General features: G+C 39.6%; 1 protein-coding gene across 3 annotated transcripts in view; it reads right to left on the reverse strand.

Moving 5' to 3' along the window:
* Window positions 1–4,544: 4,544 nt before the first annotated feature.
* The window catches only part of LOC145479146 (uncharacterized), a 30,206-nt gene continuing 8,327 nt past the window's right edge, over window positions 4,545–26,423 (reverse strand). The window contains exons 4-17 of one of the 3 annotated variants that reach the window (XM_081457409.1): window positions 18,824–18,931; window positions 18,286–18,337; window positions 17,409–17,553; window positions 16,736–16,828; window positions 15,367–15,425; window positions 13,810–13,875; window positions 12,040–12,949; window positions 8,113–8,586; window positions 7,634–7,762; window positions 7,402–7,430; window positions 7,261–7,297; window positions 7,017–7,124; window positions 6,866–6,916; window positions 4,545–6,468 (exon numbers count right to left, since the gene is read on the reverse strand). In XM_081457409.1, the coding sequence (XP_081313535.1) occupies window positions 6,373–6,468; window positions 6,866–6,916; window positions 7,017–7,124; window positions 7,261–7,297; window positions 7,402–7,430; window positions 7,634–7,762; window positions 8,113–8,586; window positions 12,040–12,949; window positions 13,810–13,875; window positions 15,367–15,425; window positions 16,736–16,828; window positions 17,409–17,553; window positions 18,286–18,337; window positions 18,824–18,931 (2,357 nt within the window). In that variant the 3' untranslated portion in view covers window positions 4,545–6,372. Of the gene's footprint in view, window positions 6,469–6,865; window positions 6,917–7,016; window positions 7,125–7,260; window positions 7,298–7,401; window positions 7,431–7,633; window positions 7,763–8,112; window positions 8,587–12,039; window positions 12,992–13,809; window positions 13,876–15,366; window positions 15,426–16,735; window positions 16,829–17,408; window positions 17,554–18,285; window positions 18,338–18,823; window positions 18,932–26,423 lie in introns of all 3 variants that reach the window. The other 2 variants (XM_081457411.1, XM_081457410.1) reach the window with 2 other exon arrangements.

Here is a 26,423-nt window from a genome sequence, read left to right on the forward strand (position 1 = left end):
CATGAACAATAATAGGACAGACGCATGGAAAACTGACGTCAATTTGTTAACTCTGATATTTGTCCTTGGAAATTTACAAAATGGGATTAATTAAAATAAAGTCATTTACAACATTAAATTTTCCAATATCAAATCCGACTCATCAACTGTTCCAACAAGAACATCATTATCTTTTAGCCAAGACAAGACGTGGTTTCAAAAATCGGAAGATGTCCTACAAGAGAAAAGTAAACAGAACATAGAAATGACGCCATCAAAATAATACCCAAAACTTGGCACACTGGGAGACAAATGAAAGAACAAATGAGCGGCCGACTTACCTACCACCCGAACAACTGGGTGAGTGAGTCAATGATCACACGAACGAACAAAGGAAAGAACGAACGATCGATAGACAGACAGATTGACCGACCAACCAGGCTAACGAACAAACGAATGGACGAATGAGTAAACACTGCAATGAATGGATAGGTAAATAAATTAAACTGTAAATAACTGAACAAGATAGATTTATAAAGAAAGTAGAGGGTCCTCTAGGGGAACAGTCTTTTTGATCAAACTCTTAGAGTCATTGTCTTACTTAGGGAACACTGAATCATCCTCTCTTGGTAAGATGTTTCTAGCTGGATTACAGTAATAGTTAATTTAGCTAAATGAAACTCCGGATGAGAATGCATAATACGAGGCTTCATGTCAAAGCTGAACCCCCAGAGATCGTATATACCCCTTCTTATCGTACTTATCCCTGTTGGGTACAACAATACTTACAGTAAACGAGAGTCTGCTCGCACATTCGTGAACTACGTGCTAGAGTGTACGTGCAAATAGCACAGCTATTCGACTTGACACGGTGCGTATTTCAGCAAATTGCAACTGAGTGGCTCATTTCAGACCTTCTCTTAGCGTCATTGCAATGAAGTCATGAAAATACCCAGATCAGATATCTAGACAATTCCAGTGGGCAGCGCGACGTAGCATTCCTTCACGTCTCCAACCAGTGCGCGAAACGGATCATTTAACAAAAATGCAAAAGCGCGCACATTGAGCAATCAGTGTGAACCAACGTACAAGTCAAAGAACCAGGAAGCGCATACGCGCCAGTTGAACAATAAGTGCAAGGGACGCACCAGTCAACCAAATAATGCGCGTAAACGCGCAAGTTAACCAATCAGTGTGCGCAAACCCACCAGTCAATCAATTAGTGTGCTAAAACAGACGAGTGTACCAATCAGTGTGCGCAAACCCACCAGTCGATCAATTAGTGTCCGCAAACGAAAAAGTTAACCAATCAGTGTGCGAAAACGAACAGTTTAACCGATTATTGTGCGCAAACGTACCAGTCAACCAATTAGGGACAGGTTAACAATTACCAGTCCATGCCAATAGCACCAGTCCGGTCAATCAAGTAGTGCGCGCGAACTCACAAGTGAACCAATCAGTGAGGGCAAATGCACCAGTCAATCAATTAGTCTGCACAAACACACAAGCTAACTAATAAGTGTCCGCAAATGGACCAGTCAACCAATTAGTGCGCACAAATGACCAAGTTAACCAATCACTGTGCACAAACCCACCAGAAAACCAAATACAGCGCGCAAACGTACAAGTTATTGCCAGTGTGTGCAAACGTGTAAGTCAACCAATCAGTGTGCGCTAACATCTTAGTCAACCAATCAGTGTGCGCAAACATGTCAGTCAACCAATCAATGTGCGCAAACATGTTAGTCAACCAATCAGTGTGCGCAAACATGCCAGTCAACCAAAGTGCGCAAATATGTCAGTCAACCAGTGTGCGCAAACATGTAAGTCAACCAATCAGTGTGCGCAAATGTATAAGTCAACCAATCAGTGTGCGCAAATGTGTTAGTCAACTAATCAGTGTGCGCGCTAACATGTAAGTCAACAAATCAGTGTGCGCAGATCAAACACTACGTGTACTTCCGTTAGCCTAACAATCAGAACGGGTCAAGTCGTCAACAGCGAACTTGAAGTACCGTAGTATGTTCACTGTCTGTTGCACAGTTTGCATGGTAAAGCTGTCATGTAACCTGTGTATGTCAAAAGTTGTCTTAGCCAAGTGCTAGCCGATTTATTGCTAAAATATAAAGATTCCGGAAGGCTAAACGCGGTATTTCACAGTCTTTTTTACTGGACTTTTATAATGTCATTTTATTTTGGTATCTTACTGGCCAAAATATGAAAAAGAATGGTAACATAAAAGAGAAATGTATGTGTAGAAATCAATTTAAGAATGCAAATATTTCTACGCCGCGCGACAAATGAAAGAAAAGAAAAATGTTTCAATGAATAAGACAACAATAAGCCAATCATCTTGAGATCAATCGTATTTCAATTGCGGTAAATTTGCAGCTATCTTTGTTATCTGAAGTACTGCCGGTGAGAGTTGATAGAGTCTCCAGAAAACATTTCAACAAAGCAGTTATTAGTGAACAAAAAAAAATTCAAGAAATCGACGAAAACAAATGATGTTTGTTATTAGAGCCGTAAAGTCATCTCTAAAGGCAGCGAAATGAAAGAAACGTAAAGGACATTTTAATTAACAAAATTTGTAGGACAAATACAGTCGAGCCCCTATTAAGCGGCCACCCTCGGGGAAATGGAAGGTGGCCGCTTAATACAGGGTGGTGTACTTTGAACATTTTTCACCACCGGGTTAATTTATTAATGAACATGGTGTCACTTCAAGACGTGTGTTTGAATGTTCTTATCCCTCGTCACCTTCTATGTCGGACTCTTACCTGCCATCACCTTTACCAAAACAAAATTTTTACATTTTGGGTGGCCGTTTAATAGGGTTAAAGACGATAGAAAAACCCCTATCGGAACGACCAAAAGGTGACCGCGAGCGCTTAATAGAGGTGGCTGGTTAATGGGGGTTTTATTTACAGTATTTGACTGACAATAATTTCAGGACTTTGATAACTGGCCACTTATATTAATAATGGGTGACCGCTTAATAGAGGTTTGACTGTACAAATTATTACTTTGTTGTCTATAGTTTTAAGGAGCCGCTGAAGTCTGTGTGTTGCATCAAAATGCGCGCCAACGTAGGCGCGTAGGTACCTTAAGGATGGAGGGACGGATAGCCGATCAAACCTTTAGACACTGAAGGGTTTGCGAACTTTTCTAAGGGGCTCAGACGTTTGGCGTGCTCAGGAGTTCAGCTAATTTGCAGTCCGTTTATCTTTGTCAGGCAGCGACCTGAATATATATTGGAAATTCAGTCTTTCAAAACATTCAAAACACTCTAGCCAAATCAAATCAGAGTATATTTCACAAGAGCAAAGTAGTAATAGGTGTTGACTCATTTCTTGAAAGGTTTACGCAGTCCTTTTCCTAGTTGAACGCAACCGGAATGGAATTATAGCAGGGAATTATTGCTTACTAAAGTGCACGTGCCATGTTGCGAGTGAGTCCTGTCGAAACTGTTTGAAAAACGAATTTCCCTGCGATTAAGACAGAGATGAAGACGAAGAAGCCATTTACCTGTTTGGTGGGAGTCGAAGTCGGACATACGAATCTCCACTTGCTACAAACTAGGCTTCAGTAAAGAAAGTAGTTAAGCTGTTTAGCATACACGTGAGGCAGTCAGTCTCATTCCTTGACCTTGAAGGTATGGATTGCGTGTTTGCTAAGCGATAAACAAAGAACGAAAATAGTTTATTTCCTGTTTCTACCACTGGGATCACCGTTGGCTACTCAAAGCTCGATGAAGCTAATCCAAGATAAGGGAAGACTAGTCGTCAAAGAGAAAGCTTACTTCGACTTGGAAGTCAAAATTTGGATTGAAAACATTCCTTCAACAAGGGGAATTAACCCATTTAACCGCGCCTATGACACGCGTCATTAATCTCTAAATTCCAAGCACACAGATCAATTCATGACCGGGAAAACCGCTGTTTTGGTTAAATCTTCGTTTTCCATTTTTATTATACAGCAGAAGAGCGACAGCACACATCGAACGTTTTCGCGCCACCATACTTGGCAACTGGGTGTATTTCTACACCCCATTGAAGGGATGCTCGTCCCTAGCCGCTTTCTCCACGTATTTTGATTGGTAGCCCCAGAGGGGCAAGCTGGCCAAATGGTTTATATGTTGGATTTCATATCAGGAAGACAGAGTTCGAGCCCTGGTCGGGGCTGTTAAGCCGTGTTCTTGAGCGAGACACATTACTCTCCACCCAGGTGTACAACTGGGTTACAGGCGAGTCAAGCGGCGGAGTTAACCCCATGATGGATATCAGCATTCTATCAAGCGAAAGAGAGATGGGGGGAGGGGGGTGGGTGGAAATATCCCTAGTCCCACAAGAGGCGTTAAGTCCACGACACCTCCCAGGTACAAATGCCCTTCAAAATTAGACAACTTACTAAAAGCTGATGTCACTGTTATTGTGTGGAGATATTATTGGCCGCCCTTGCAAATCAGGTTTCGTGAATTTACTTGTTAAACCCTGTAACACGATGAATTTGAGCAAAGATGATTAGCTGACCACACTAAATTTGGAGAATAATAAGCCAGACCACGCACATTTATAGGAGATTTGTATATTTATAGCAGTTAGGGTTCGTATTCAACACAGAACCAACAAAGACGGGACAACTAATCATACAAGGCTATTAGTTTAGTCCGTAATTATGTAAAATACAAAGATAGAGAGCTACTTGTAAAGCAATGTCATATTAAACTTGCACAGTGCTAAAATACACAGTGGGCAAGTCGACCTGAAGCGAGGAACAGGCCAAGACCTAAAGGAGATAGAGCCATTCCGACCTTTCACGAAAGTGGATTCCACTAAACTATAGAAAGGGCGACAATTACAAAAAATAACGACTAAGTAGGCAACTTCAATACAATATTATAAACAACCTGACTCCGCCAGCTTTCGCTTGTTAAATCTTCATTTTGATAAGATATAAGAGAAGACCTCATTGAACGAAAGAATGATTCAATAAAAAGTTTTCTCGAAAATAGCACCGAAGAAATTTTTACTTCTGAAAGCGACTTGACGACTCCACAATAAAGAAACTAAGACATAGATATATATAATTTCTTCGCTGATATTATGAAGTTGCCTTAAAACTCAGTGCGTTTTCCTATAAGGGCAGTGGCTCTACCGTGTTTCATCAAACGTATTTAAGTTAGGTTTCATACTTTCAGTCGGTGAAACAACAAATCCTCCGTGAACATGCTGTCCAATTAGGAAATGTCACGTAAGCTAGCGTCACGCCTCTAAGACAAAAACCGAGTGTAGTCATAGAGACGCGACACCAACCCCACAAAGTCTAGTTACTCCTCCGACTGCCTTGGAACGGACCAATCACAGACTACGTTAGCTTACTGCACAGGCGCATTTTAGCTCGTCACGCAATCTTACCCGCTCAAAGGAAAAAAGGCAGCGTGACCAGCCAAAATTGACGATTGTGATGAGAGCCAAAACTACGTCTAACCCTAACTAATTTATATCATCAGAATTTATACGCACAATAACAAGAATACGATATAATAAATGTTAATTTCATTACAATTATATTTGAGACGGCGCGGAACATTTTTTGAGATAACAAAGTTGCTTTGACTGCTATTAAATTCTTCTTTTTTTTCTTCTTCTTGTCATTGGACTAATTTGAATTTGCAATCAATCAAAAACTGTATCGCGACATAGTCGAAAAGGCTTATTTCGATTCATTCTATATTTCTTTCTACAAGAAGCAACTACTGCACGGTTCTACTGAATCGTCTATGGAAAAAAGTCATACAAAACTAAACTTTACTACAGTAGTTGAATCTCTGCCATTCATTTGATCAGTATCACTAAACCCTTCACAGTGTGACAAAATAGAAAAGCTTCTAGCAGACAAAAACGTTCTGCGTAACTAATGAAAAGCGCTTTCACCGTTAAACTAGAATATACACTTAGAGAAAACTGCATTGGAAATATGCAGAACAAGGGCTTTTCAAAGAACTTTCACATATTATTCAATTGTAAAATCGTATTTTTTCTCTCTCGGTTCACCTTTGTCTCTAGACTGTTAGAACCGATTTTCCTTACTCTTTTTGACTATTTGACTGACGCCCAATTACAAAACGTACACATATCTACACAACAACAAGGGAAAAAAATGTAAACGAACCCAACCAAGACCTAAGCTTTGTACTCCAATCTGGCAGGGAAGACTATAAAATCCGACTCCCCCTGGCACCCCTCCCTCCTAGCATAATTAAAGAATTTCTGAGCTGTGGTCTCGTACTGAATAAATAGCTACAGTTTAAGACCAGGAAAGAGGGGTTATACGTTTGTCCATATTGTTCTAAAGGTCTCTGTTTCTGCTATTGTGTATCAAAGTTGCTGGTCAAGTAGGAGGTCGTGATAACTTGCTTATAACACGGATTAAAGCGCCGTTCTCGTCTTTCAGCCGCTGATTGTCCGCTCTCAGGTCTGCTAGTTGCTGTTGGAATAAAGAGACAGCCATCAGTTACAAAGCTCTGAAGTGGACAGGAAAGAGGAAGGGGGCGGGGGAGGTCTTGGGCGAATACTGAGTTCCTCAAAGGAGACCCACACTAGCTGTACCGAGAGTAACTTGAGTCATCACTGTACAATTTAGCAGGAGGATTTGAGCCATACTTCAGGGCGAAAGATTTCGTTCAGGACGTATTGCTTGCCACTTCGAGTATAAGCGCAGCTGCAGGTGCAACATGGAAAGGCGATCTCTTCATTTTCACACTAGCTAACATCTGAACGCTTGCGCAACATGCTCTTTCGTTTAGCGTTCAACGGTTACCATTACTTCAGACATCAAGACGGCACTAGTCGCAAAATGGAAAGAACTCAATATGTATGCATACCTTGAGGTCATCATCTGCGTTAGCGTATTTTCTTTCAAGCTCTTCCTTCGCCTAAAATGAAAATGACAACGATCAGTTGCCGATAATTTTCCGACAACTCACCCGCTTCAACGAAACAAACTGAAGGTAATAAACATTGTTAGTCACGTACTTGTAAGGCCTTTTCTAGTTTGACTTTGTATTCTTGAAGTTCTAACTGTGCCTCTTGAAGCCTTTCTTTCAACTTTTGTGGATCCGTTTCTGTTATAGTAGCGTTTGCCTGTTAACAAAATAGATTCAAATAATGGTAAATATGAAATACTATTGATTCAATTTTCTTTTCAAAATGTTTACTGCCTCAGATGAAGGCAAGACACTGCAGGAACTTAGTTTGCTACACAGTGAATGACTCTAACCTTGGAAGTACCAAAAGGTCCTTTAGAATCACTAGTTCTGCAAAATAAGAAAACTTGTTTTCATTTTGAACACAACAATTCCATTACAACGTTTTGGTCATGTCAGTAAACAAAGAAATAAACAACGATGGTTCAACTTACCCTCTCCCTCTTATTCTGTCCGTGGTACTCTGTGAAAAAAGCGGAGGGAAAGATGAAAAAGAATATCAATCACAAGTTTAATCTAACACGCATTTGCGATAACTTCTGCAACGACAATGACTTCGTTCCTGTAGACTTAAGTGCTCCCATCTTTTGATGGTTATGAGTAAGTTAGTGTTAGCTTATGGAACATTCTCCACCCTTTCAAACCATCCATAGCCACGCCCATTACCTTGACATCGTCTTGTCTAGTGTCCTGGGATCGCCTTCTGCTGCTTACTGGTGCTTTCTCGTCGTTCTCTTCGTTAAGTTTGGTGTTCTTCTTGGAGTCTTTTACTTCCTCAGTTTCCTCTTCATCGCTCTACAAAGACAAGTTAGGTTAATGATAGTGAAACGAACAATTTGTAGAAGTGAGAAAATGAATTTAAAAGATGCTTGATACGAAAGAAGACAACTGAAGCCATTTCCTGGAAAAAAAAAAGAGGAAAAGCAACACAACTGAAAGTGTTTCCGGTGTTTTTGTTGTTGTTGTTGTTGTTGTTGTTGTTGTTGTTGTGGAAAACAGACTAAACATTCGATCACAATAAAGCTAATGTAATATCGAATAACTGGTATCATATCCAAGCACTCATCTTCAAAATGCATTGCCTTACACGTTATTTTCTTTTAATTAAGGAATAAAGGTTTAATCCCCTTGGAAAGCCCACCCACCCCTCCTCGGCGTTTCTCTCTCAGTCTCCTGGCCCTCCTCGCACGAGCTGCTGCTGATGAAGACGAGTCATCCTCTTCTTTCTCTTTTTCTTCCTTCTCTTTTTCCTTTTCCTTCTCCCTTTCCAGCCTGGAGCGACGATAGCTCGGCATCTCGCTCTCTTTCTCCTTCTCTTTTTCCCGTTCTCTCTCCCTCTGTTTCTCTCTTTCCCTTTCTTGTTCCCGCTCCTTCTCCTTCTCTTTCTCCTTCTCTCGTTCCCTTTCTCGTTCCTGTAACCTCCTCTTCCAGGCCGGTAACTCGGCTTCCTCGTTCTCCTTGTTTCTTCCCGCCGGCTGTTGCCGTGTGTTCTGCCGACCGTCCGCCTCGTTCTTGTCCTCCGCTGTTCCGCTTAACCTGTTCCGCCGGCTCAGGAACGTGTCAGAGGAAGGTCTTGTCGACTTCGGTTCTTCTCTAGATCCCCGCCGCACAGAAGTGTCCTAGAACAAGCGTCAACAAACGTATCAAGAAGCGCTCTACTTCCTATCTTTAAGTATTTTAATGTCGCACAAGTCGGGTGGAAAGAGCTTAACTCTTCACACCGAAACCTTAGTTTGACAAACGTTTAAATATCCAATTTACTTCGTACCTACACGACATAAAATTCAGCCGTTAGAAGACCTACTTATCTCGAATATAAATTGCTGAAACAGAGATTCGTTACGTCCAAAAATTCAGTCCTAAATGAATAAGTAGGAGACCACTGTTCAGTATACCAGACCGTTCTCCGAGAACGCCGCGCATTACACAAGCCAATCCTGGTCAAAACAAGTGACAAATCCACTTTCCCGACTCCTGAACCATACCTGAAATCTCTTCTCTCTCTCTCTCTCTCTCCCCTCCCTGACAGGAACGGAATTGAAATTAAACACCGGATTTACACGCGCGCACAACTGGCAAAATTGCGGGAGAAAACTACGCCTTAATAGTTGTCTGTCAAGAAACTGAAGCGTTGACACGACCAAGACAGTCCAGCCGGCCGTACCTACACAAGCAAACTAGCAAAGTACTTTTCTCGACCGGCTTAAATTCAACGCAAGGTATGGAAAAAGCACGAATTGACCATGTTAAGTGTCTTTTCCACGCTACAAAAAATCTTCAGCAGAAACAGATGAGCAAGTGCATGTTTACTTTTACACAGAAGATAATAAGATGGTATGTTCACGAGTGAGTAGAATAAAATGAGCACAACAATCAAGTCGTATATGGAAATAAAATGTTCTTGGAATGAAGGCGTAACCGAATACTTAAATTAGACACGTCTGTTTGAAATAGAGTAACTATCAGTACAGATCTTATCAGCTGGAGTTCAATTCTGTGGGAAAACAAACAAAAAAAGAACACTGATCCTTACATTGCACGAAAACTCGTGGGGGTAAGTTTGTTTACGCGTACAAGCGCGCCGAAAGCACGTGGGGTCCGATGTAATTGACAACATTCCACAGACGTTTAATTGAATTAAACGCAGCCAAACGTAAGCAATGTCATCTCAAAAGAAAAGCGATGTCAGACGAAATCGACTCGCGACATGTACACATACTTCAGAGGTTTTAAAATACGCCCCCAGGCTTGGGTCATATTACGTGACCATGCTGATGAAAATCAGTCGCACACGCCAGGGTTCATACGCACAAAACTGTTCAGCTGTTCGAGGCCTTGTCGGTGGAAAACTTTTGTTGACTCTTTCGGCGACTAATTACTTCAATAGCAAGCATGCCAAGTCGTTTGTTTACTATGAAATTAAATTTGACTTACAGCTAACGACTGCTTTGCCAAACAGAAGTAAATAAAACCGGTATCGAGTTTACATTCCCAACGCGACTTGACACATTTGCCCCCCTGACAACACAACACGTCAAATATTCGCTTACAAAGCTCCCGCGCTTAGCATCTGATGTAAGAAGCTCGTAGATACTGGAAACCGACGAAATTCTAAGTTAACTTATATTACCTGTTGCGGACTTGGCTTGGCAAATGGTGACATGAATGCATAAAAATACGGCGACTTTGTTGGCAAAGTTTTGACAGATATGCAAAATGGGTGTGAATGAAATGTATTGCACAATTCAACACGCACGGCTAATTATCCACTTTAGAGGCGATTATTCTGAGTATCTCATGCGCGATCTGTAAAAAAATCGTGTTCAAGCAGTAAAAGAAAAAAAAAATTGGCGGCTCGTGTTCATGTTATCAACCAAGTGGAACATTCACCGAAACGGCAATAATTTTCACCGCCGCAAATAGTGTGACAGTTTAAGGCTTTGTGCAGGCTCAAAGAGAAACTACTTCCATAATATTACTCCCCACTGAGAGGTAATGAACTTAAGAGATTTGCTCGGAATTCAAATAAAGAATCTGTGGGTTAATAAACCCTTACGTTTTTCAATAGGCTGTACGACTTTATCCATACAAATGTCACCACTGAATAATACAATGTGTTGTTAATAAATAGAGAGAGTAACTTTTAAGCAGCGCCGCGCGCAGTCAAATATGTCGGTCTGTGGCTTTTAATTTAGCTTCACTGCATCAGAACAAGCGCGATAATTACATTACATGTTCCACCCTGGAGAGCTCTATCACACGCAGCAAATATCAGAGACGAAAAAGCATTGGTATCAAGCGCTTTTCACGACAGCTCGGTCTACAAACGCGCTATCAGCTCAAGGCAAAACTGACCCGGTCGATAGCAACATCAGAATATGTTACATATCTACTGTTGACAAACAAGTACAAATGTACGCAAATGTATGCCTGTTTACGGCGATGGTTGCACGGATTAATTGCCTCAGAACCAACCAGACAATGCGACTTTTTCACAGCCTGCTTAAACTCTAAGGAAAGTATTACCTGTAATCTTCCATAGCTCGGCTGGTCGAAGCGGCGTGTTTGATACGACATGAGCGGTACTTTACGAGCGCCTCTCGATGAACAACAGAAACTAGACACGTTCAGCTATCGCTGCGAAGCAACGGGTCTTCACAGTACACCACGCTGAACGGCTACGGGTCTAGCTCAAATTTCAGTTTCGCCATTTTTATTTCAATTGCTTTACCCTGTCAGACCATAAGGAGAGGTTTCGCATGAATTATTTATTGACTCGCACCCTAATTACAAAAGCAAACCTCCCCACGCAATTACGATGGACTTTTCACAATCGGTTATAAGGCATGCTGTCAACACAATCAACAAGCAGATCTCGCCATTATCTCAAGCAGAACTCTGCATACCTGCATGATCTATAGATCGAGAATATGTCAATTCAGTTGTTCTTGTTGTTTACACTGCAATGGAAATCATGATAATCCAGTCCGCTTAAGTAGGCACACCATTTGTCATTAAGGTGCGAGGTTCTTTGTTAACACTGCCGCAATTTAATCCGGTTTCATTTTCCTTCTTTTCTTACGCCTTCTCTGATGGCTTTTTGTTTTGTTCTGTTTTGTTTTGTTTTTTTCTTTTAAATTTTCATCTATTTTTCTGTCGCTCTGTTTAGTTCAAATCGCAACACGAAACAAGAAAAAAATTATTGGAGAACCCTTTATTTAAAAAACCCTTGATTAAAACAAGTTGTCCCGAAGTTTACTATATCAGATTTTTTGGGGGGCGAGCAGAGTAAATTACCAAAACATCACGAACAAAAGACACCCAATTAACACGAAGGTTTTGTTCGTATCGGAATAAATCAAGTCGGTAGAAGCAGAACCCAAAAAAAAAAAGCAAGAACGAAAGATAATCCAAAAACCTTGGAGGCCAAAAACCGTAAGCTAACACACGACCGCAATATAACCTAGTTGCAGCTGTAGCGTGTCTTTTTACCGGTTAAACACTAATACTTTTCAGTTGTGTCATGTAGGAGCCACACCCTACCCTTACACTACTGGATTAATTATTGTTACCTTGCGCTCCTCGATCACTTTCCTGTGACTGATATCATTACTTTTTCTATCTTCCTCCTCGTTTTCCTCCTCTTGTTCTTCGTCTCCTTTGCCGCCATTTCCCACGTAAGAGGTAGCGGCTCTCTGAGTGACCCTCTTGGTTCGTCTTGTTTTCGTTTGACTGTCCTCGCTCGGAGTGGCGCTTATTCTGCTCCGAGTACTGGTAGTGGTACTGGATGTATTGCTCGTAGTATCCGCTGTAGTACGCGTTGGGTAGCTCCCAAACCGTGACTTTGTTTCCTCTCTAGTACCTTCCTTATCAGCAAACCTAGAAGTCCTAGAAGGTTCAGTTTTTGAAACAGGTGAAGAAGGAGCATTTGCCTTCTTATCATTGTCTAGAAAAGGGGATTTAAGAAGCTTAGACGCGCCTCCTACCCCAGGTCTCGGCGCACTTACAGGCGCACTCTGCAGACGCGACGCAAGAACTGTCCGCGTCGTAGAACTGGTTGTACCTGTTCGCGTTTCGGGTTTGACCGGCTCCTCTTCCTCCTCCTCTTCGGAGGATTCTTCAGTTTCACTGCCGGTTTCCTCTTCCGATTCAGATTCCTCCGCTGGCTTTTTTAGTGAATTGACCGCAGGTTTTGAAGGAAGAGAATTCACCGTAGGTCTCGGCCTGGGAGGGACCGAGTTCACCGCCGGCTTAGGGGGTTCCTCCTCTTCGGAGTCTTCTTCACTCGACTCCTCCGAGCTATCCTCGGTATCCGACTCGGATCCGCTGTCTTCTTTGCTGAATCCGTCTCGTTTCTCCTTCTCGTTTTCCTTATCCTCCTTGGGTGACTCAGAGAAACTCGGCGGCCTGGAGCTGCGGCTCTTGGGGGACGTCATCTGCTCCCTGCTGGCCTCCATTTGAGCCCTCTCCTGATTGATGTCCCTGAGAAAAAGGTTTTGGTCCTTTATTCTGGTTATGGAGCTCCTATGAAATGAAGAAGCCACAGAGGTTGCATGAATAGAAGTGTTGCAGGACTGGCACCACAAACACCAAGCACCTGAATTGATCTCTCAGCCTCTGGAGAATCAATACGCCCTTAGTAGAACCCTGTTCGTGACCTTGTCGATCATAAAAAAGTGGTCATGGTTGAAATGTAAGCCAGGAATGGTATCCGTGATGAGATCAGTACGACTGCCAATTTTTACAACACCAATGTGGAAGCGCACATTTTTATGGTGGTCTGAAAGTTGTGTATGGAAAAAGGGGCAGGTAGGCCCGTTTTTCCAGCCGCATCAAAACTCTGAATGTCTAACACGTTCAAACAACCATAAACTTGTCAAAATTGTCATTCGTACATGCTCGTTCCATTCCTGGTATTCATTTCGTTCCATGATCATCATTTTTCATGATTGACAAGGTCACAAGATAGGGTTCTAAAAAAGGGCACGAGTGCTTGGTGTCCGACAATCGAGTTGTTTGGACCGAGAACATGCGTTTTTTGAACATGGGTAACAGCTTTTTTTCCAGCTTGAAGTTTTAGTCGCATGCCAAGTTACGAGGACTTTCTTTTTCGCTTAGTGCCAGTCCGCAAAGAAGAACAACAAGAAAACCGAGAAGCCCTCATAAGAAACCTTGCAGATAGTCATGCATCAGACAAGATAAGACAAGGACAGAGTAGCGTCAAAGAGAAAGACAAACCAAAAGTACGAGGTTTTAAGGAGTAAGCTTAATTGTAAAGAGAGAAAGAGAGATGAGGTGGTTATTTAGTGTTAGTACAAAGTGTTAGTTTCAACTTAACATACAGCAGTCCAGGGTTGTTAGCAGGGGGTAGCGTACGTTGCATTCTAGCTCTAGACGATTCAGAAAGACTGAAAAGGAAGGAAAACAAGTTTTACGTTAAAACAAACCATCATTGAAATGACAGGGTTTAACACCTATTTCACTTTTTAGCTGAAAACGAATGTTGGTGTAAGCTGTTTAGGATAGTTAGGCGACCTTGTTGTCCTGAAGTGTTAAAGACACCAATCTGAAATACGATTAAAACAATTAAGTCGAAGGGTTTTTTTCCTCCGAAGTGGTCAAGTTCTTCACTGCGATGAATAACATCTACCTATAGGAATTTGTTTAAAAGAGAGGAGTTAGCAATTAACCACTGCTGTGTGAAAAGGTTAGCTCCCATTGTAGTTCGGCACACACAGAGAGAGTTCTTTCTTGGTAATGGATATTTCAGGTAGAGTAAGCATCGTGTAGAGTTCAAAATGACTCTTGACTCAAAATATCAAAGCACTAGTGGAGCTCTTCTACTGTGCAAGTTAAACCTCAGGCTGAGAAAAGTGCCAGAACATGAACAACTACCCACAGAGAAGGTGTTCAGAAGATAACTATTCGGCTTCAAGCCTAATTGTACTAGTGATGCAGTAGTATTTAACTCCTGTTAGAACCCACCAAGAATTACGGCGTGCATGTTTTGTATTTCAACAATGTCTGGTTCGTTTTTCTTCGAGTAAGTAAACCTTTTTTCAATTTATTCCTAGACAACAATAGTCATGGACAAGGGGCAAATTGAAAAAAGAAAATTAATAAAGCTTAACTGTGTAGTATCTTCAAACAAATGCATACGCGCCTAACTTTGCCACTGTGAATGCGTTTAACCCTAAATTCTACTCAATGACTGGTTGCGAACAAAATCGTAGATCAGTGTTTACTGTTCTTGAGTACATGACCGCTTCTCAGCTAGATCATTTCCCACTCTAACAAAGGGGTGGGGGAGGGGTGTCCAATAATAAGATGGACATTTTCAAGTAATGCCATAACTGAAAATTCTTGTTGGTTTCTAACAGAAATCGCAGTATTTTAAGACAGGAAAAAAAATGTCGCTACGAGATAAAGTTAAGTTTTGAAACAACAACTTTTGTAAGCTGTTAATTCTACTAGTCTTTACAGTGCAGCTACTGCTATCGTTTTAGGGCTAGGGGCATTGTTTCTGTTGTTTGTTCTATTGTCCTCTCAAAGGGTATCAAGCCATTCATGTGAAACCTTACGAGAGCTGCTACCTGACCCAACAAAAGGGTTACCTAGCATTTTGGTAACTCAGAGTTCTGTCAAAAGCCCTCAACCAAACCGTAGCTTCGAGTCAAATAAATAACACGTCACATAAACACAAGATTTTCATATAGCTCTAAGTTTCATTGCTTTCTGCAGGCACTGTGCTACGTGCACTTCTTTATCTCTCGTTAAACCAATTTAGTCCCCAAGTCGTCGCCACGTTCACCATCTTCTTAGCTTTATTCATACTAAATAAGCATTTTTGGTTCCAAACTTGAACAAGCAGCACTATACTAATAGCTAACAACACTCACCGTCGTTTTAATGGGGCAGGTCCAGATTCCATATTGCTTTTAATAACTGGCGTTGTCGACTGTAGAAAACAAGATATTCCAAAAAACCAGTAAGTTAGAGGGAAAAAAAAAAATACTCCCTGTCATGGTGGGAAATAAATTACCCTTCCCCAACCGCTCAATTATGGACATACCGAAAGAAGGGCAATGTGTACGACTAACTTCACACAAGATTTCCAGTGGAAAATATGGGGGAATGCCCTTCCCCATTCCCCCGTCTTAAATTACAACTTCCACGGGGCCAAACTTCGAAACTCAACCTCCTGCCCCAGGGGAAAAAAACCCTTCTCTCCACTGCACCTTTATCGGCACCTCTAAATCCCCTCTCATTGCAGCAAATAACTTTCCCACCAATTTAAAAGCAGATAATGGAAAATAACCGACATATTTTTGATGTGCAATACATGCCCGGGAATTTATTGCAGGAGGCTAAGCTGAAGGAGAAAATTAGATCTGTTACCAGATTAAATTGGTGATTCCTTCAGTATTGTGTGACAAACAAACCCAGTCCTTTCACAGAAGTAAAATGCTAAATAAATCCTTTTTCTGGCTTTAACAACAATTCAGTGGATAGCTCCATCCATTCTTTGAAAACTAAGGCCAGATTTTTTTTTTATTTTTGTTAACTGGAGCATTTTACTGTTTGGGTCTTTTCTCATTACCTTGCAACTACATTTCTACAAGTTTCAGCAAATCACATAAGGCTAACCTTTCTCGTTAACCAGTTTAATACAAATCACTGTGTAAGCATCAGCGTGTATCCACTCAATTTTTATCAACGGGATGTTTTTACATTGACCTCATTTTCGATATTCTTAATAGACAAGAATAATAGAGGTTTTTAACAGAAGAAATTGGCAAAAGGGGATTCATTCTGGTGTCTGTGTCTTCTCAATAGAGGTGGCTGCTGAATAGGGTTTTTTTTTTATAAAGGTAAATGTAAGATGCTAATTCCAGGACCAGGTAAAGTGTCCTTTAAATAAAGGGTGTCCACTAAATTGGGGGTTCGCTAAAGGTTTCACTGTATTACAGATGTACAGGGCAATTTGAGCAGAGACCAAATACAGGAAAGGGGTCAACTCATAACGACACCAGTATTATAAAGGGGAAGGCTGGTCCTCCTTGCACACAAAACAAACAAAGTAAGGAATATCCAGCCCATAACAACAAATACATGTACCTAGGGTTTCAGCAGGAGCACAACTGGTTTCTACAGGGGGAGGGGAGGAACTTTTCGAACTGAACTTCTTTATAAGAAAAACGTTCCTCTAGATGGTCAAACCAGGCAGGCAAAATCTTAAAGAAATCCCTGCATTTACACTTTACTCACTGCATTGATCTTCGGTTTATCATTTTGTCTTTTCTTGAGCTCCTCAAGCATTTTAACCATGTCTGGTTCTGCCAGATCAATGGGTGTTGAGCCCTAGAAATAAATGTTGGTGAGAACTATGACACAATTGTCTTGCAAAACAGCAAAAGTTTTGCAATCAACACAGGGGTCCCTGTATTTCTTAAAATCCAGTACATACTACCTTCAGGTTACAAATTTAAAACCAGGAAACAAGAATTCATAAAGAAATAGAAACCACTTTCCATGTTTCTGTCGAGGTGAAGAAACACCAGTGTAAATTTGCAAGAACGAGAAATGCTGTGGGAACACCAGTTGCAGGCAAGTGTTTCCAAAGCTTTTTCAAGTAATAACTGTTGGTCTGTTGATCAACTGAGTGAATAGACTGATTCAAAAGAAGGACTAAATATAAAATACCGGAGCTTTGATCTAGTCCAAGCTGACATAATTCGCCTGCGAGTCTGACAATAAATTTACTAAATGCCTAACACTCACACTTTCTTACAATTTAATACAATTTAATATTATTTTCTTACAATCATTGCTATGGCTACCGGAAGTCTATGCAACCTCTTCAATACAACTACCAGAAACCTTTGTAAGTTTGACATCAGTATGTATACAGTCTATTGGATTGATCTGTCTTAGCAGTTACCATTCTATTCCTGGCACTAAAGTTAGCTCCATGATCAGCTAATACTTCACAGGCATCATTCTGCCCCCAGTGAACTGCCGCATGTAATGGCGTCCAGCCATCATTGTCCTTTGCATTGATATCAACACCAAGTTGAAGTAAAAGACTGCAAAAACGAAATCAATTATAATTTACAAAGATTGCCTTATTAAGGATTGCTTTGTTAAACAACCATCCAACCAAAAAAGGTAAACATGACTCCAGTTTTCATCAGATAAGATACAATATGATAAAATACGATAAGATAAACGTTTATTGTGCAAGTAAAAGTAAGCTTAGCTATAGCACCAATGAAACACCATGAAGCATCACTATCCCAGAAATTTATGCACAGCAGAACTTGCTGACCATAATTTAACCGAGAGTACTTCACAGACTATCAGCCCGATTCTTGTTTCACCACTGAGCATGCAGCCATATTTTCATTCTTTTCAGCTTGGAGAAGTAGTGAAAAAGTCTTAATTAAAAAAAAAATTGATTTTTTTTTTTCTTACGCACATTAAATGTTTGTCTCTTGCAAAATCACAAGGGTAGCTAGCAAGCCCAGGACTACTAGAGGACAATTTTAACAACAACAACAACAACAACAACAACGTCAACTACAACTGTATTTCACAAGTTGTGTTGTATTTTGGCCAGCAGACAGGGTAGGTCAAAGTTCAAGGGGTGAGAACGGCATATTGTGATACTGCATACTAAACTGTTTATCACCATATATGACTTTCAACTGGGCTACCATGGGCAAACCTAGATTGTGTTTTGAAAGCAGTTGCTCTTTTTCCCTTTGGGGTTTCACGACATTATCCTCTCATGTCAATGAAGAGCATTAGGTGCTTACCTAATAACTTGTAAATAACCTTTTGATGCAGCAACATGCAATGGAGTTGCACCTAAAAGAAAAATTATTTCATAAATTCTGCTTCTTTGAAATTGTCGATAGCCATGCCACAATGAACAAAACTGTATTTTTCCATTGAAACCATATGAAAAGTGATTTAAAAAATAAATCTGATGGACTGATTCATGTACAACTCTACTGCTATTAAATGTGACTAAATGTAATTTAGGCTACGTTAAACACAGCCAGCAGTCTCCCTCAGAGTGAGTTTGGGGTGGCTGGGGGAATTGTGCAGGGGTGCCAGAATTTTACAGCTCGGCTTCGCATATTAGGAATGGGTGGGGCTTTCATTGTACATGGGTTAAGAGAGCTTTCACATGCAGTAAGCTTCAAAACATGATCGAATTTCTGTGTACTCCATCCTGTTTTCAGCAGAAAAACTACAATGTAGCTGAATAGTGGGGTGAAATTGTAGGCTATCACTCACAGCCAGAAAAGGCTATGAGCTTGTTCAGTTAAAACAGTGTTAGAACCTCACCTGATCTAATATCTTTAATTTCATTTATTGTTCTACCATTCACCCAACTTTGGGCATCTTCTAACATTATTCTCTCTTCTATACTTCTTGCTAGTTCTACATCAATTCCTGGGAAAAACAAAACTTAATTTATAAGTGATCTTCATATAATTCAAACTAAATCTAGCTTTAAGCTCTTATGGGTTAGTAGAATATTTCCATTTAACACTGATTTTCCCGCCCCAGACAGATTTCAAATGCACGCAAATAAAATCAGACGGCATTTTCAGTATCGAACAGTCAACATTCTTTTATCCTCACTGCTCCAATCAGGCAAGTGCACATAAATCCTCTGTGTGTGGTATGAACTGTCAAATTAACTTTTTTTCCTAGGAACCATTTGGGTCCCAAATGTTTCAATTTGGTCACCAACTCCAAATAGTTAGTTACCATTTTTAACTAGGAAAAGAGCATTTTCCAACTTCAGGTTAGGTATGTGTGGCGAAATTCAGTCCTTTGTTCCTTCACTCCTTTGCTTCCTGTTAGCCTTTTATGTGAATCTGCTGACCTATGTATAATGCTGTCTCAGTCATACTGAAGTTCAAGTTATTCATAGTCATCCCCATCGAGTGATTGGTGTTAATTTTTATTGGCAATGTTTTTCATTTGTTCTTAGTATTTGTGACACAAGTACTCAACTGCAGAAATCATGTCTCTATAAAGTCATAAAGAAGCTATTAAAATATAATACTGCATATCTCAAAGATGTCTGCTAAATATAGGTTTGACCGTACTCGAGTGTGAAAATGGAAGACACGGAAAATCCCAGAATTAATAAGCCGCATAAAGTTTTGAATTCATGATTATAGTCTTGATTGAAATTTTTCGGCAGGAAATTAAACAGACAGGAGAACTGAGGAGAGTTTTGATTTTTTTTGGTAGAAATATAAGTAATGTGAAATTATCAGCGTTAAGTGAGGTAGAAATCCAAGAGGTTACTGTAAAAACTATTAAAGGGTTTAACCGTGCCTAAATAATATCATATGCATACAATAGGAGGAGGGGAAAAAGTTTTCTGGAATGTAAGTACTGTAACTATAACCAAGTAAGTAGGAGATAAATGTCGTACTGTAGCATTGTTTTGTAAGTATTTTTCATTGTAAGTAGTATTTTTTGTTGTTGTTGTTTTTGTTTTTTGTGTTGGTCTGCTAGTGTGGAAATAAAGTTAATTCAATCAGCCTTGATTGAGATTTTTCGGCAGGGAATTAAACAGAGGAGAACTGAGGAGAGTTTTCATGCTGCTTTTTGCTGTACCACACTGTAAATGAATATGGACATGATAAAATGATGAAAACAAAGTGCAGGAAAAGAACACATGAAAATCAAACAATTGGTGAGCTGTATGAATTTTACTATAGTTAAAGCCTTGATGGAAATTTTTCAAAAGGATTCCATGTTTATTTGGAAAGGCCAACCAACTTCTTGGTTAGGGTATACCACCAAAACACCCACATGATTTAATGTAACCTGCAAGATGAAGGCTATGATCTCTACTTACTAAATTCCCAACAGTGGGAAACTGTTGCAGAGTTTCAATGATACAACCTATCTGTATTGCTTGAGTTTTTTTTTTTTTAGAAATGCCAAGAGACTCCAATGACTATTTTGGTTTTGCAGGTTTCATAATTTGCAAATTTTCTGACAAAGTTTACACATACCATAAAATTTTCTAGTTAACATAGGGATCTTTATAGTATGATTAAGTCCCCAGGGGTGTACTTTAGAAAGTGTATACTGGGAGGTCCCTTCCAGACGTGCATCTGCGCTCACCCTTTTGTGAACCATTTTTGACAAAAAACCTTCATGTACCCTTCCATATACCTCAATTTCTGAAATCCCTTCCTTTGAATATACCTGAAGCTTGAGAAACGTACACTTTTGAGTGGAGCCTCCCCATAGAGGTCATTAGAGAAAGTATTCCACCTCACCCTCCCCACCCCCCACTGGGCTTTAAGCTTGGGAAATTTGTAAACTAGAAAAGCAAGATGATTTTTGGAATAGGTTAGCTAGCATACTGTCAAGAGGTGTGAACAACACTTTTGGTGCAAAATTCATGACAATTTTAGACTTTGGGGCATTGAAGTTACAGTAACTTTATGGTGAGAAGACTAGGTTTTTACCTAATGCAAGCAGCTGCTTCTTCTGGTTTTGCCAGTAAATAGAGGTATTGCCTTGCTGCAATTTGACTAGTGCTGTTTCATGGAACTAATTTCAATCGATTTGGAATTTACTTTTAAATTTCACAGCACTGTTTTAACTTTCCTCATAAGCTTCTTGTTCATACATAAGAGAGTTTTCAATAACAAGGTATAATCTAATCAAAACATTTTACCACAGATTGTGAAATAAACAAGTGTCAGTTCTAACCAAATCTGCTGTCTATTCATTCTGTAGGTCAAGTTATAGAGGCAAAAACTAAAGTTAAGGTATCAGTATACCGTCTTATGTTAGCGCACTTTTTGTGGAGGCTTTGAAAATAAACCCCCATAAAAATATACATTTCCTAAAAGCTTAATAAATGAAGAATTCAAATATGTTTTTTTTTTATTTTTGAAAATATAAAAAGCCTTTATCAAGTTTGTTTACATGACTCTATTATCGCAGAAATGTTAAATATCGGAATTGATTCCTGAACACAATGTCCTTCAAAAGTCACGATCGCTTGATAGAAATCTAAGTTGATTTGCTACACATTTAAAGTCAATTTGATATAAACTGAAGTTGTTTCAATAAAAACATCGCTTACTTGCACTAGTTTCGCTAGAGAACTCCTGAAGGCATGCTCTTCCCTTGATGGCCCACTAGCTTCCTAAGTCAAAATTGTTCTCATCACATTTGACATTGCATGCCACAATACAGGCCACAAATGGCCACATCTTTAATAGTCATGACCAACAATGAATGTCTACATTAAACAGTTCAATCAAGTTGGATAATAAAATTCCTTCAATCAGTCATATTTGGTACTATATTCAAGAAACATTTCTCGTTTGTACTTACTGAACAAAGACAAAAACACTTCAACTGGAATTTTATATAATAAGTCAAATTGTTCTCGCATTTTGATTGGTTCTCACCTAGGATCTATTAGAGGACAGACACAGATGATGTCAACAACAAATATTTTCCCTCTGTGTTTTAAAATAGCAGAAAGTTTTGGGAATCTAAATATTTTACAAGACTGGGCGAAAGGTAAGGAACAAAGAGAGTCTTGTCAAAGCATTGAACAGGTACGAGAAACGTGAAGAACAAAGAAAAAGCCATTTCTTTTTTAGAAAATGACTCAGAAAAAATACTCGAGCAATCTCAGTATGCAGTCGAGCAAGACTAAACCAAACACAAAATTGGTCTTGAAATTACTTTAAGGTAAGAAACCATTGCTCTGTCTCAAATTTAACAAACCCAATAAACAAAATTTTTATGAGACTAATTTATTAGAAAAACTCAACTTTGGCACAGTATAGTTCACAACAGCTCACCGCCAACTGTATCGCAGCTATAAGGTATCTCTGACACTATATTGAACTGATTTAAGAATCACCAACCACAGAGGACACAAATTTCCAATGTCACTAACGCTCCTTTCATTCAAAACTTGAATCGAATGGCCTTGAGTGTTGACGGCAACCACAAGTTTTCCAAGCATATTTGAGTGACAGGCACAGCTATCGCCTTGTGTGCCACTTTTTTGTTCTTATCACACTTTGACCTCATCTGTGATCTATTACTGAGCAGAGGCATGACAACATGGAATCTATTTGTTAAATATTTCCTCAAGTTTACTTTTGCCAACAAAATGAGTTCAATTTGTATTGAATCAACTTTAGGTGGCTATTAAATAGACTTTAGATATGTATCAAAACGACTTCGATTTGTATCAAAACGACATGTATTGAAACGACATGTATCAAAACGACTTTCTATCAAAACGACTTACAACCAAAGATCTTTGATGCAATCGAAAACCGATCTTTAGTTTGCATAATTTTATGATTGTAGGTCCTGGGGTCATTTCCAGGTATGGGGTTTCAAATTTGTTTATTTTGTTTCTTTCTTTGTTACCTTTTGAGAGATCTCAGAAATATAATACTGTACTCTGCCCAGCTTGGAATCATTATACTACAAGGACAGCAACGTATCTCATCCAGTCTCCAAAGTTTAGCCCTGTTTGGCAAATACTTTGTGACAGAACCAGCCATCAACTCACTTAAACTTCGGTACAACATTTCACGACTTAAGCATATTTTTGTACATACGTAAAACTCAATTGAACCTACATGTACCTATTTCATCAATATTTCCCCCTCACTATTTAAGGGTTGTAGATGTGGCACAGTGGGTTAATCCCTTCCTTCCAATGTGGGAGTTCAGAGGTTCAAATCCAACACATTGTAATATCTTCTCTTTTCTTTCTTTTGTATAGTTTTCTTGTCAACCCATATGTTTATGTCAAGAACCCATTTACCAAAAGGTAGCATTTGCCTTTCCATTTCTTGTGCTTCAAAAATCATCTGGAGCTTTTAATCATTTGATACTTAGTCAACTTTTTGAACTTTATTTGCACTCAAAATTTGCTAGCCTTTGTCACACCCGAAGTTACTGCTAGTATCACATGGGTTTGTGAAAGGAAAAACCAGAAGACTTTCCCTTACAATCAAATCGCCAAGGAAGAACGATTAAGTCTTTCCCGTACAATCATATCACCTTCTACCTCTAGAATAACTTGGCACCACTTCAGTGTGCAAGCAACTGTGAAAGCCCTATACACTGGTAAGGGGATGTTCGAAATGTCTAACAGGAAGCAAAGGAGTGACTGAGTGAATGCCCCATCCAGGGATTAAATTTTTTTTTCCCTTTGTAGTCCCCTTGACTCCTTCTCCACAAAATTTTGGAGTCATTTTTGAAAATGCGAGGTCATGGAGCATAGTAAAAAATTCTTCACTTGCACGTGTCAAAGCTGTTACCTAGGGAAATTTTAAAGGAGCCCTTTGGGCTCCTAACTTCAAACAATTTTTTGGAACCAAGCCTTCAGCGAAGTGTTCAGGTCATGACTGAGGAAGAATACTATTTATGGTCAAACTGAACAAAATTCAATAGCTGGTGTATCCATGCAATTGCTGCAGCTTTATTTTTACCAATAATATATATTGCTGCTTTTTTTGAGTTTTGTGATTCTATTTTAACAAAACAAAATACATTGTACAAATCATGAAATGTATGCAAAAAATTCATTTGATCAAGAAATGTTGTTCCACAAGTAATCCGACAATTTAATTTTTAATTTTTGACTGCCACAAAATAAAATTCTGCTGCAAATTTCTTGACCCTACACTGGAGTCTGAGTGACTCCCTGTAGGAATTCTTTGGAGTCACAGACAAATTTTTGGCATAATATACACCAGAAATTGACTAGGCATATCTCGCAAACCAGATGCGAATGCCCCAAGATACTTTAGAGGAGTAATGAAGAGATGTTGTACTTGCAAGCCATACACAAGGCTGTTGCCTAAGGAAATTTTACAGGAGCCCAAGCCATTTTTTTTGCAGCCCAGAATAAAAAGTTGTCAACCCTGGGATTTAGGCGTTGGGGAGGGGAAGGAGGTTGGAGTGACTTGGGAAATTCAGGGGAGCAGCCCAGGGGACATCCCCCTTCTCCCTATTGATATTTTCCTTTAGACACTAATATCAATCAAATTTTTGGAATCAAGTATTCACAAAAGTCATCAGGTCATGACTGAGGAAGAATATTATTTATGTTGTTAATTATTTGAACAAAATAAACAAAATTAACAAAACAGGGTTTTCTTGTAAGAAAATTATGGGTGTTTTGTCAGGACAAAAAAAGGTGGCTATAATGACGCAGTGACTGTATGTTAACGAGACGACCCCAAGGCAGAGTTCCACTGTACATGCAAGTGCTGCTGTTTTTTGTTGTTGTTTTTTTTTTACAATTATATTGTTGCTGTTTTTGTTTTTGAGTTTTGCCAAATTTAAATTTAAATCTGGGAGATCGCCAATTCTGCCTTCTCAATCCTAAAAAAAAAATTGTTCAAAGTAGAGCTTCTCCAATTCAACCAAAAAAATGCGTCAAACATTCTAAAGTTTTCCCCTGAAAAAGGCCAAAAATCAGCGAAAATAAGCTTCTTCCTTCGAATCCAGGAGATTTGGTAACCTACACGGGAGACCAGGAGATTAGCTCTGCATCTGGGAGACTCCCACAATGTAGATAATCTGGGAGGGTTGCCATACACGCCATTCTATTTGAATAAAACAAAATACTGTACACTGTACAAATCATGAAATGCAAGCTGCAAATGAAAACAAATAAAAATGAAAGAGGCAATTGGGGGGCTTGAATTTGGCCTCCTTGAAATGTGCTCTCCCTGTCAGGGCATGATAAATTATAACAGAAACAAAATGATTATGTAATTTCACATTTTCTGTTTTTTCCATTTCCAAAAATATCTGTTGTCAAAATAGTTATTTTGCAACTGGAATATTGCCTTTTCACCAGTAAGGTTTAAACAGAGACACAAGCATTGGCATACATGAAGCACATTTATTCAATACTGAGTTCCCAATGTAGTATAGGGTGATTTTCAAATGGCTGTTTTCGACTGTTTTGTGAGCAGGGAGTATCTTTGCTGCCGTGGTTTGGCCCATATTTCTCACAATAAAAGCAAAACAAGACTAAGGCAACTGTTGTTTTCAGTTTAACTTATTGTGGGACTGATTTTATGACTGATTGCATGAGAAACATCTTGGCCGGTCAGAATGAGCATTAGCCAGTGAAAACCAAATGTACGATCGATGACCAGCGATGGTTGGAAGGCCTGTTAATGGTAATTTTTAGGCCGGCATAACAAAGTTACAATCAGGAATCGCTTGCAATTTCTAGTTACAAGAGATTGAAGTCATCGGACAGATAAGATAGGAATGAAAACTCCATGTTTAGGCACCCACTCAGGCTCCTTGAACAAAAATTTAGTCACCTGCACTCGTGACTTAGGCACCTCGGGCAACCGGGTGCCTGTTAGGCAGCAGCCTTGCATGCATGAAAAACAGAGACACTGTAAGGTTGATTTCTTGACCTGAGTGACCCCTACTTTGCCACCCTGATTGTGTTTTAGCCATTTGTGGGCTAAACGCATGCAGAGCATGCAAATTACATGCACTTGATGCACATGTTCTGATGCATTGCTTGTGACTGGTACTGTACACACGGCCTAACTTTACATTGCAATCTTGATGTAGCTCAATGTCTCTTTTCTTTCTACTACTTCTTTTTTTTTCCCCTCACATTTCAGTTCCGAAATATGTAAAATCAAAACTAAATAAAGTAGATGTTTCAACCCTTCACTAGAGGAGTTGTCTGCCATTAGCGAAATTCATTTCACCAATACAGCAATAAGAAATTATATACTTGGCTTACTTTGTGTTCTTTAATTCTACTGTTGATAGAAGAATGACAAAATGACACTTAGAAAAAACTGTAAGCAACACATGTTCACATTGCAGACCTATTTTTCTAGAATTGCATAGTTCACCAATTTTATTTGTG

Source organism: Orbicella franksi, chromosome 2 (genome assembly GCF_964199315.1).
Source record: "Orbicella franksi chromosome 2, jaOrbFran1.1, whole genome shotgun sequence".
In the NCBI taxonomy this organism is placed as follows: Eukaryota; Metazoa; Cnidaria; class Anthozoa; order Scleractinia; family Merulinidae; genus Orbicella; species Orbicella franksi.